Raw genomic sequence first — 13,283 nt, forward strand, 5'->3', positions numbered from 1 at the left:
CCCCCCCCCCCCCCCCCCCTCCCCCCCTCCCCCCAAAGAAAAACAAACAAACAAAAAACGAAACAAAAACAAAACAAAAACAAAAACCAAAAAAAAAAAGAAATCAAAAACACAAACAAAACACACACACACACACACACACACACACACACACACATTTTGAAAATATTGGCCAGAAAATTCGTCCTTCAAATTTAAATATCGATCGATTAAATTATTGACCCCTATCTTGTCAAAAAACTCTCAATCCTGGGCCTTCCTTGAGTCTGAGGTCTGAGAGTTTTTGACATCATGAGTCATTTTTATCGATCAGTAAAGAATCTTTTTTTTTTGGCCAAATTTGAAAAAAAAAATATTTCAGGCTAGGGATGCCTGATCGTGTCGTGTTAATTGGATTCAGTAGTCTGATATCACGTCGCCCAGCAACGGCGGCCATCGTGGTTCTAAACAAAGAAATTATGTACTTTTTACTCCTCATGCTGGCTAGAACTTTTCATATGTCTTGTGATCAGAATGTGTAAAAGTGAAAACATGATTAGATTTATAATGTTTTTTTTTTTCCTCTGGATACGCTTTTATGCTCGTCGGAGAAATATTTCATAAGGGCGTCCGCCATTGTTTCGATAGTTTAGAGCCAGTTACCAAGTACCATGCGTTATTACGAGGGAAGTGACGTTACGACTGTTGAAGCGTATTTATATGGGGTTTTATTGAGTGCAGTATGACTGCCAATAACAATAACAAATAACACCGACAACAAAGACACATTATACAAAACTGTATATTTAATTCAAACCACTTATCCACATCAAACGTTATGGTCCTGTGCTTCACAATAAAAATAAAAGAATACACACTAGATAATGATCATTGTTTTGATAGTGAATCAGCGAGCATTTTTAACACATATAGCATGCAGCCTCCAAGGCGCTTGTACAGTTTTCTGACAAAGCCAAGGCTACACACATCTGTGGCGGGAGGGAGAGAGAGAGAGAGAGAGAGAGAGAGAGAGAAAGAGAGAGAAAGAGAGAGACAGAGAAGGAGAGAGAGAGACAGAGAGAGACAGAGAGACAGAGAGACAGAGAGAAACAGACAGAGACAGACAGAGACAGAGAGACAGAGAGACAGAGAGAGACAGAGAGATACAGAGAGAGAGAACGAGAGAGAGAGAGAGAGAGAGAGAGAGAGAGAGAGAGAGAACCTCCATATTTAACATCAGTATCCAATAGATGAGGAGAATATGGGCGAAGTTTGTGGTCTTGTTGACACAACACTCAACTTTGAACCGGTAAGTCCTTGGTTCGAGTGCTCCTCTAGTCTGTGCAAAGTTGAGTCCTTTGAAAATGCGCTTTACAGTATCTCACATTATCTCACCACACTCAGGGGTAAAATGAGAACGTGGCCGTTAACAGTGGTGTGTCTATCGGACAAAATTGTATCACCTTACATTGCTTTACCATTAAAAAATAAAATAAAATAAAATTTTAAAAAATAAAATAAAAAAGAACACTTTCTAAATTTTGGTCAGAAAACCCGTCCTTCAAATATCGGTCGATTAAAACGACCTTCATTTTGAGATTCATTTTAATCAAACGACAGTTGAAAGATGAGATTTCTGACCAAAAATGTCAAAACTCTGGAAAGACACGAAAGTATATATTTTTAAAAATTTGGCCACAAAACTCGTCCTTCAATTATCGATCGATTTAAATGACCCTCGTCTTGGCAAAAACTTTTAAAGCTGGGACATTGGAAAGTCCCAGGTTTGAGAGTTTTTGCCAAGACGAAGGTCATTTAAATCGATCGATAATTGAAGGACGAGTTTTCTGGCCAAATTTTTCAAATATAATAACAACAACAACAACAACAACAACAATAATAATAATAATAATAATAATAATAATAATAATAATAATAATAATAATAATAATAATAATAATAATAATAATAGATCTTTATTGTACATAAATATGGCGATTTTCATAAAGTTACACTTGTTATAACGTTATATGATAACTATATCATTGAACAGATATTTCACTCCACCTTATTCTCTCTCTCTCTCTCTCTCTCTCTCTCTCTCTCTCTCTCTCTCTCTCCTCTCTCTCTCTCTCTCTCTCTCTCTCTCTCTCTCTTTCTCGCTTCCTTTCAAGCGTGCGATATACACAACGTAAACAGTTGCGTTTCGTTTTCAATGTGTTACAAGTGTGACAATTCGACACCAAATATTATCATCATTATCAATTTATCTAACATTAAAGAGATTAATCAGTCAATGAGTCAACACATTAGTCCTTGGATTTGCTCTACCATATGAAATATTTAACATTTTTATTGCTGATGGAACAAACGGTGATTTGTATTTGTTAGTTCTACGTTTAATCTGACAAAACCTTCTCCCAGATGGTAAAAGATTAAAGCTAGAGGTGCCTAAATGAGCCAATAAAATGGAGATAAAAAATATAAAGTGAGTAGATGTGACTCATATGTTGTTCCCTTATATATGAGTCACATCTACTCACGGTAAAAGATAAAATTCATGGTATAAAAATTTTTTTTTTCATTGTTGGTAATTGCGAATGCGCTGCTTTCTATTGCTTTTCCATGAATTCCATGAATTTTCCATCAGGCTATGTAGGCTTGTGGTATGACACTCGCTTTCGGATCGGAAGGTCCTGGGTTCGAGCCTCGCTCGGCGCATAGTTGAGTCCTGATGAACGAATTATAAGATCAATAAGTATAAGTCAACACCCCCACTTGATCGCAATAATTCTAACAATCTTATCTCTAAAAGAATAATAAAAATGAAATGAAATGGATTACATACAATGCAGTCATGTCTTTTGGCGGTAGCTGCATGTCGATAGTAATAGCAAAAAAAAAAACAAAAAAAAAAAAACAAAAAAAAAAAAAAACAAACAAAAAAAAAAAAACATTTGGATTCTTAGTACACACCAATATCAATAATTGATATATTATATTTAAAACATTATAAGGCTTTAGTATGCGCCAAGCACCAAAAATAATGTGAGATAATGTAGAATTAAACAAAATTATTTCACTTTTCATTTCAAAAGGGTCATATGGTCATATTTCCTAATGAAGTAAAGGAAAGAATAATAAAGTAGTGCATTAAGAAGTTCTTAAACTGTTAAGTGAAATCATTTATAAACACAACATTGAAAGTCCGAATAAATTAAAACCGGTTGTAGTTATACTGAATATTTATTTCTGACGTCACACACACACACACACACTCACACACACCCACACACACACACACACACACACCCACACACACACACACACACACACACTCGTGGATGGATCGTCACCATTTCGCAGTCTCAACCACTCAAAGTGGCCACCATCAGTCTTAACAGACTCATCAATAATATCTCAGTTAGTAGTTCTCTATAGATAGTATACGCTTGGCTAAGAAGCTCATAACAATGCCATCCGGAAGTATAACGGACCAACACACAAAACTGAGTGTATCCAAGAACGATTATAGTCAGGTTAATACAGTTCAGTGAGCATTACTCATAAACGCGGATGGCAAAAAACAATAACAAAGATCTGAGTGACGTCATCTTCGAACTATCTATATTAATGTTCCCGTTTTAACAGTTGTTTTCCTCTAGTTCGTTTTGCTTCCTTCGCAATGACACACTATCTCTCAAGTGTTCGTTTTTCGTCTCAGGCAAAAGATAAAAAATGGCACCATTGGCCAGGAAGCAAAAGGCCATGATTGAGAAGCAGATGGCAAAAGAAACATCGTCGCCATTTTTAGGTATGACGTAAGGGGCGATCAGTCCTCCAGCACAGGCTATTCCATTTACAAAACTCACTCCTACACTTCTTATTGCCGTGGGGAATATCTCTGCAGCACACAGCAAAGTCACAGAAATTGTCGCTTGGGACGCTGCTTTTGCTAGATACGCGGATATTTTTATAATCATAGATTGAGTGTATCCCTCCGCGGCGAAGACTGCGGTAACGATTGACACACATAACAAACTACCGAAAAAGGAGTACACGAAACCAGACGCTCTTCTTCCAGTAAAGTTAGAAATAGGGCCAGCTGAGAGGACAATGGCTGCTTGTACGAAACTAGACACGATTGCATTCGTGTAAAAGTCACCTGGGATTGATTTTACCCCGAAAATAAACGCGTGGTAAAGAAATAGTTCAAATATCATCAGAATTGAAAATTTAATTGTTGTAATCATGTGTTCTTTTGTTTTAAAAATGTCAAGATAGGAATATGACATTGGAACTTCCTCCTCATCAAATTTTTCCATCAGTTGTAGAAAGTCTTTTTGAGAATGTTTCAAAGGTTTTTTGTTACGCTTGGCAATTTTCTGAACAATTTTGTAGCCTCTCTCGTTGCAGGAGTTCACAAAAAGCCATCTTGGACTCTCTTCAACGAAGAAAAACCCGATTAAGCTTAGGCTTGAAGCTACACAGGTCACGGCGTGAAGATATTTCCAGCTTTTGAGTAATAATATGACTAGGCTTAGAACACACAGCGACAAACACGCTACTGGACGAGAACTCATATAACCTCTCCATTTAGAATTCAGAAACTCCATGGTAAAAACTAAAGAAGCACTGATAATACCAAAAGCACTTGCGCCGATGAAAAATGTGAAAAATGCATAAATTTCCCAGTTTGCTGAGATAACTGCTGCTCCTGAAGTGACAGCTAAAATCAAAGTGTTCCCGTACAATCCAGTTTTGCGCCCGTATCTTTCGCCGACTTGACCGCTGATGAAAGATCCGACCAAAAACCCCGCATTGACCACTGTTAAAATCAAAGAAGGCACCCACGCCTTATCACAAACGAGGCCAAATTCTGTAATGATAGTGCTGGATTGGGGATCAAATTGGATAATACGGCATGTTTTGATGACGTCACACGTTCCGTCGTATTTGTATTTTTTGTGTTCCACGTCATAGATCCTCGTTTGATTATTTCTAATTTCTTCTTTTGCTAAATTAGAAGTTAGATTCTCATCTTCCCAAGCTGGATTTTCAAACTCCGCGTCCCGACGCAATTGAAAGTTATCGTTCGTGTCGTTTTTTATTGGATGAGGAATATACGTGGAGTTTCTGACCTCGTTTTGGACGATTGTATCGTTACTGCTGAATATTGCGGTATTACTTTCCAGACTGATGCATCTCCACCCAGGGTTGTAGTTCCCAAAGAGCATCAGGAAGATGCCCCAGATACTGACAAACCTGGGCAGTTGAATAAAGAAAACCTGAACGATTTGAAATCGTCCACAAGATGCAGAATGCTTCAGTACGTTGTGATCCATTGGGATTTTGTACCGTGTCTGTCACTGCATGTGTTGTAGTTGCAGCTGTTGTCTTTTTGTTGTTGCTGCCGTTGCTGTTGTTGTTGTTGGTGGTGGTGGTGGTGATGGTGTTTTTATCGTCCCTGTCAATGGAGTTATTGTTATCGGCATTAATTATAATTGTTTAGTTGTTGTTGTTCTTCTTCTTTTTCTTCTTCTTCTTCTTCTTCTTCTTCTTCTTCTTCTTCTTCTTCTTCTTCTTCTTCTTCTTCTTCTTCTTCTTCTTCTTCTTCTTCTTCTTCTTCTTCTTCTTCTTCTTCGTCTTCTTGCTGTTGTTAACTTATCAGTTTTGTCTTCATTTCTTATGATCCAATTGTTATTATTATTGTTAATGTTGTTGTTGTTGTTGTTGTTGTTGTTGTCTTTCGTAACGTTCTGGCATTTTCTTTCATAACTTCTCTACATCAATTGTCTGGAATAAAACATGGGATAATTTGGTCAATGAAGAGAAATAAATTGATAAATAAATGAAAAATAAACGAATAGCTAAAATAAATAATGACGGTCAACTAACTGTGTCCTCGTGTAAGACACTTTACACATAATACCTCACTCGACTCAGCTGTGATTAAGTACCTGGCTACAGGCTATGATGGGTAATGTAGGAGTATTATTAGTGCAAGAACGACGCCTAAATGGCGACTGGTACTGTATGACATAGAAATTTGGTACTATACCATCTACTGGGAGAATAAATGAAACATCTTGAATCGCATAATATGTGGAAATGCTCTTTATAAATGTGCGCACAATCATTTCTTTATTTATTCAGAATACTAGCCAAATTGTATACTAAGCTGCAAAATCTGTGGACTGGAATAGAAGAAGAAAGGAAGACAGTAATCCTTTTGAGCCATTCGGCCCATGGAGCCGGAGTTTATACCGGACTCTATAGCATGAAACGAACAATAGCAATTGCTTGCTATCCTTTGGAAAGGACCCTAGTCAATCGCAAAGTACTTTCCGCCAAATCTAACATACTCTGCTACCCATTCACTGATGGGTGAACAGGGGGGTCAGAAAAAAAAAACCCCTCGATTGCACCCGGGATCGATCACGATCCCTTTGCGTGTGAAGCTAGTGCTCTACCAACTGAGCTATCGGGACCCCCTGGACTGGAATAAAAATAAACAAACAAACAAAAAACAAAAACACTTGAGTGTTTGAAGTCACACTGAGTTATAGTTTATCCCGGTTTCTACATCGTTAAATTTTAAAAAACAAACTTGTGCTTTTATATAGCGCAACATCCACTAAACGTGCTAAAAGAGCTTTGTGCGGCTACGCGGTCTTGTGGTATGACACTCGCTTTGGGATCGGAAGGTCCTGGGTTCGAGCCTCGCTCGGCGCATAGTTGAGTCCTTGGAAAAGACTCTTTAACTAACATTCTCTCACTGTACGCAGGTGAGTAAAATGAGTAGATACCTGGCCGTCAACAACGTTGTCTCTGTCGGGAAAAACTTGTTGTACCGCACGCATAACATGCGTCATGTCTTGTTCTTCATGTTAGGTGTTGCTGTTGGTCAGGGACCATCTGTAAAGCGCTTTCAGCACGTTTAGTGGATATTGCGCTATATAAAAGCACAAGTTAAAAAAAAATTAACGAAGTAGAAACCGGGATAAACTACAACTCATGATCTGACGGACTACTTCATGTTGACAAGTCAATTCACTTATTTTTTAAATGAGCTTTTATATAGAGCAATATCCACTAAACGTGCTCAAAGCGCTTTGCAACAAAACACTTAACATGTAGGACGGGACATGACGATATTACAATTTATTTCAGACAGACAACGCTGTTAACGGCCAGGTACTAATTTTACACCTGAGTACGGTGAGAAAAAATGAGTAAGTAAAAAGCCTTCTCCAAGGACTCAACAATGCGCCGAGCGAGGCTCGAACCCAGGACCTTCGGTGCATAGTTGAGTTGGAAAAGGCTCTTTACTTACATTCTCTCACCGTACTCAGGTGTAAAATGAGTACCTGGCCGTTAACAGCGTTGTCTTTGTCCTAAAAATTGTAATATCGCCTAACAGGCGTCATGTCCCGTCCTACGTGTTAAAAGTTGCTGTTGACCAGGGACCCCTTGTAAAGCGCTTTGATTGAGCACATTTAGTGGAAATTGCGCTATATAAAGCTCAATTATATAATATATATATATTTTTTATTATTCTCTTTATTGAGCGCTACCTTTTGGCGTCACAACTCATCATGCACGTAAGATTTTGAGCTTTTTAAAAACTTTATATAGCACAATATCCACTAAATGTGCTCAAAGCGCTTTACAAGGTGTCCCTGGTCAACAGCAACATTTAACATGCAAGACGGGACATGACGCCTGTTAGGCGATATTACATTTTTTCGGACAAAGACAACGCTATTAACGGCCAGGTACTCATTTTACACCTGAGTACGGTGAGAGAATGTGAGTAAAGAGCCTTTTCCAAGGACTCAACTATGCGCCGAGCGCGAGGCTCGAACGCAGCCATTTAAAGAAAACAGAGAAGCAATTCATCGCTTTGGCACAACTTCAACACCACAACTTGATCTTCACTTACAGATGAATTTATGAATTTCACTTCAGTTTTGTGTGCATGCAAAAAGGCGCTCGTTGAACATCTCCTTGCATAAATCTATAATCCTGACACAACGCGTAACCTAACGTAGGGACCTAACGTAACCTAACGTAGCCTTCAACAGTCGTGACGTCACTTCCCTCGTAATGACGCACGGTAACTTAGTAACTGGCTCTAAACTATCGGAACAATGGCGGACACCCTTATGAAATATTTCTCCGTGGAGCATAAAAGTGTATCCAGAGTAGAAAAACATTATAAACATGATCATGACATATTATGAAAAGGTCTAGCCAGCATGAAGAATAAAAAGTACCGATTTTCTCTGTTTAGAACCACGCTGCTCGCCGTTGCTGGGCGACGTGACATCAGACTGTTGAATCGGATTAAATGATTTTTATTTCTTAGCCGATTAATTGTCGTACTATTGAAAAACAAGTATTTAAGAATTTGGTCAGAAAACCATGGGGTCAGTTATCGATCGATGAAAATAACCCTCATGTTAGCAAAAACTCTAAAACCTGGGTCTTGCAAAGTCCCAGGTTTAAGAGATTTTGCTAAGATGAGGGTCATTTAAATCGATGGATATTTGAAGGACTGAGTTTTCTGGCCAATATTTTAAATGCGTGTTTTTCAAAAGTACGACAGTTATTTGGTTAATTACAATAATAATAATAATAATGATAACAATAATATTAATAACAACAACAACAATAATAATAATAGTAATAATAATAATAATAATAATAATAATAATAATAATAATAATAATAATAATAATAATAATAATAATAATATAATAATAATAATAATAATAAAAATAATAATAATAAAAATAATAAAAATAAAAAATAATAATAATAATAATAATAATAATAATAATATAATAATAAAATAATAATAATAATAATAATAATAATAATAAATAAATAATAAATAATAATAATAATAATAATTAATAATAATAATAATAATAATAATAATAATAATAATAATAATAATAATAATAATAATAATAATAATAATAATAATAATAATAATAATAATAATAATAATAATAAATAAAATAATGAAAATAATAACAGAATAATAATACATAATAATACAATAATAATAAATAATAATAATAATAATAATAATAATAATAATAATAATAAATAATAATAATATAATAATAATAATAATATAATAATAATAATAATAATAATAATAATAATAATAATAATAATAATAATAATAAAATAATAATAATAATAATAATAATAATAAATAATAATAATAATAATAATATAAAATATTATATAATAATAATATAATAATAATAATAATAAATAATACATATATAAATATAATAAAATAATAATAATAATAAATATAATAATAATATAATAATAATAATAATAATAATAATATAATAAAATTAATAATAATAATAATAATAATAATAATAATAATAATAATAATAATAATAATAATAATAAAAATAAAAAAATAATAATAATAAATAAAACCACACATAAACTCCACATTTGAAAAGCAAAACACTCTTTAAAGTGAGACCAGACCCGCTTTCAGAGTTATTTACCAGTAACTAGGAATCTGAAGTTGAAATAACAACACAGTCCAACTGACTTGCCGAGGTCATGATTCGCTGACTCTTTACAGGTTCAAAATAGACGGAATCATGGAATGGAGACGGACGTTCGCCATTCAGCGAGGTCGTTTGTTATTGTTGTTATTGTTTTTAGAGCACCAAACAGGTGACAATGTCCAAAACAAACTTCTCAAATACTCTTCAACAGTCGTAACGTCACTTCCCTCGTAATGACGCATAGTAACTTAGCAACCGGTTCTAAACTATTGGAACAATGGCGGACGCCCTTATGGAATATTTCTCAGACGAGCATAAAAGCGTATCCAGAGGAGAAAAACATTATAAATCTGATCGTGTTTTGACTTTTACACATTCTGATCACAAGACCTATGAAAAGTTCTAGCCAGCATGAGGAATAAAAAATATCAATTTTCTTTGTTTAGAACCAAGATGGCCGCTGTTGCTGCGCAACGTGACATCAGACTATTGAATCGTATTGTATCAAGGCCCTCTATATAGTGCTATATAGAGGGCCTTGATTGTATTCAATACATAGACTGATGTCACGTCCGCCCAGCAACTAGCAGCTTGGTTCTAAACAAAGAAAATCGGTACTTTTTATTCTTCAAGCTGGCAAGAAATTTTGCACTCAGCTCTTTGTTATTGTTTATAAGCCAGCCCTTTTTATGAGTGGTTGGCACTAAATTGTATTAATCTGACGATAAACGTTCAAGGTTACACATGCTTTTGTGTATTGGTACGTTAAATCTGGCTGGTGGATGTTATGAGTTTAAAAAAAAAATAAACGCATAGCATCAGTACATATTCAAGGTTACACATAGTTTTGTGTGTTGGTACTTTATATCCAGTTGGTGAATGCTTTGATTTAAAAAAACAAACAACTTAACCCATAGCATCAACATTTTTTTAAAAAATGAGCTTTTATATAGATCAATATCCACTAAATGTGCTCAAAGCGCTTTACAAGGTGTCCCTGGTCAACAGCAACATTTAACATATAGGACGGGACATAATGCCTGTTAGGCGATATGACAATTTTTCGGACAAAGACAACGCTGTTAACGACCAGGTACTCATTTTACACCTAAGTACGGTGAGTAAAAAGCTTTTCCAAGGACTCAACTATGCGCCGAGCGAGAGGCTCGAACCCAGGACTTTCCGATCCGAAAGCGAGTGTCAAAACCACATCGCCGCACAATTAAAATGTTAAACTGATCATCCAATCGGCGGCTTAAAAACAAGAACAAAGATCTGATGACGTCAACTTTATAATTTCCATTGGAGACGATAACATCACAGAAAGACGATTGAAAGAAGCTGTGAGCCTGGGAAGTTCACAACATTGCCATCCAGAAGTATAGATAGTATGCAGATGACGTCACTCAGGCCTTTGTTATTGTTTTTGCCATCCGCGTTTGTGAGTTGTTCTCACTAAACTGTATTAACCAGCCTATAAAAGTTCATGGTTACACATGGTTTGTGTGTTGGTCCGTTATACTTCTGGATGGCAATGTTGTGAACTCCTTGGCCAAGCGCATTCTATCTATATAAAACAGACCAACACACAAAACAATGAATACTCTTAAACGTTTGTAATCTGGATAATACAGTTTAGTGAGAACTACTCATAAATATCGTATAGATAGTATGCACTTGGCTAAGAAGTTCACAACATTGCCACCCGAAGTATAACGGACTAAGACACAAAACTGTGTGTAACCATGAACGTTTATATAAATAGTCTAGTTAATACAGTTTAGTGAGAGTTATTCATAAACGCGGATGGCAAAAAACAATAACAAAGACCTGAGTGACGTCATCTTCGAACTATATAGATAGTATGCAGATGACGTCACTCAGACCTTTGTTATTGTTTTTGCCATCCGCGTTTGTGAATAACTCTCACTAAACTGTATTAACTAGACTATTTATATAAACGTTCATGGTTACACACAGTTTGTGTGTTTGTCCGTTATACTTCGGATGGCAATGTTGTGAACTTCTTAGCCAAGTGCATACTATCTATACGATATTATGAGTAGTTTCAAACGTACGCGCCTCAGTAAACTCACCAATGTATGGATTAAGGTGCAAATTGAGAATAAACCAAACTAAACTGACATGCCTCTGTAAACGGTTCTTGTAGTAATGCGGCACTTGGCAGGAAAAATCCGAAGATGAACATCTGGAAGCTTCAATCGCCACACACAACCGTAAAGAATTATCTGGAATCAATACTGCCAAAAGATCTCAAATGAAGCATCTATAAGATCACAAAAAAAGACCAATCTCCCTATGCAATATACAACAACGATTTGGCAACTTATTGGTCATCTAGACTACGACTAGGACTAAAACATACCAGCAAACCAAGCCATGTCGGGATACTTCCAAAAACACGGGAACCTTTTCAGAGGAAGACCGATCCACAACACTCCCGTGATCCTAAACAAAAACCTCACAACACTTGGACAAAGCATTAGTCTCATAACGGCAGGGGACCTTGAAAATCTGAGAACCCTAGCAGAGGACCGGCAATATTGGAGACACCTCACACAGGAAATACTGGAAACAGCCAAGGCGACCCGATCTTTCGGTCGAGACGCGAAAGGCATCTAAGTCAAGTCAAGTCAAGTTTGTGAGTTGTTCTCACTAAACTGTATTAACCAGACTATAAACGTTCATGGTTACACAGAGTTTGTGTGTTGGTCCTTTATACTTCCGGATGGCAATGTTGTGAACTCCTTGGCCAAGCGCATTCTATCTATAATTAGCATCGACCGGGTACTGTGTTAGGGCTTAATCTTTGTTATGCGCCCAGAGCTCTCCAGAGGAAGGTATTATCTCCGGATGGCAATGTTGTGAGCTTCTTAGCCAAGCACCGAAGCCATCGTAAAGTTATAGATAGAATGCGCTTGGCCAAGGAGTTCACAACATTGCCATCGGGAAGTATAACGGACCAACACACAAACTCTGTATAACCATGAACTTTTATAGTCTGGTTAATACAGTTTAGTGAGAACAATCCACAAACGCGGATGGCAAAAACAATAACAAAGGCCTGAGTGACGTCATATGCATACTATCTATAGACAGAATGAAGTTGACGTCACTCGGTACTTTGTTTTTAGATAGATTGGCTAAGAAGCTCATAACATTGACATCCGGAAGTATAACAGACCAACACACAAAACTGTGTGTAACCATGAACGTTTATAGTGTGGTTGATACATTTTAGTGTGAACAACTCACAAACGCGGATGACAATATACAATAACAAAGGCTTGAGTGACATCATCTTCATTCTATCTATTGTTTTTTGCCATCCGCGTTTATGAGTAATTCTCACTAAGCTGTTTTAACTGTTTTTTATAAACGTTCAAGGTTACACAAAGCTTTGTGTGTTGGTCTGTTATACTTCCGGATGTCAATGTTGTGAACTCCTTAGTCAAGCACATACTATCTTGTAGGCTGACACTAACCAAAAAATGACGTCAAAATGCCACAAAAGCAAACAAATCGTGAGTTGTATTCAATAGTTCAACCAATGAAATAACTTGTTTCCTTGAGCTCTACTATCGACAACTCACTAGACGCTACACAAACCTAAAAAATGACGTCAAACTGCCAGTCCTAGAGGGTTCTATCGTAGCCATCGTTATGTTATAGCCTGATACTGAAATCCAAAAGGACTGGCAGTTTGACGTCATTAGTGAGTTGTTAGTA

General features: G+C 36.2%; 1 protein-coding gene across 5 annotated transcripts in view; it reads right to left on the bottom strand.

The window, feature by feature from the left end:
- Positions 1–1,936: 1,936 nt before the first annotated feature.
- LOC144957508 (solute carrier family 22 member 1-like) overlaps positions 1,937–13,283 on the bottom strand; it is a 21,652-nt gene continuing 10,305 nt past the window's right edge. For 2 of the 5 annotated variants that reach the window (XM_078888834.1, XM_078888838.1), the window contains one exon: positions 1,937–5,775. In XM_078888834.1, the coding sequence (XP_078744960.1) occupies positions 3,624–5,324 (1,701 nt within the window). In that variant the 5' untranslated portion in view covers positions 5,325–5,775 and the 3' untranslated portion in view covers positions 1,937–3,623. Of the gene's footprint in view, positions 5,776–7,924; positions 8,513–9,527; positions 9,994–13,283 lie in introns of those variants that run through there. The other 3 variants (XM_078888835.1, XM_078888836.1, XM_078888837.1) reach the window with 3 other exon arrangements.

Source organism: Berghia stephanieae, chromosome 12 (genome assembly GCF_034508935.2).
Source record: "Berghia stephanieae isolate SIO BIC M18660-M18661 chromosome 12, UCSD_Bste_1.3, whole genome shotgun sequence".
In the NCBI taxonomy this organism is placed as follows: Eukaryota; Metazoa; Mollusca; class Gastropoda; order Nudibranchia; family Aeolidiidae; genus Berghia; species Berghia stephanieae.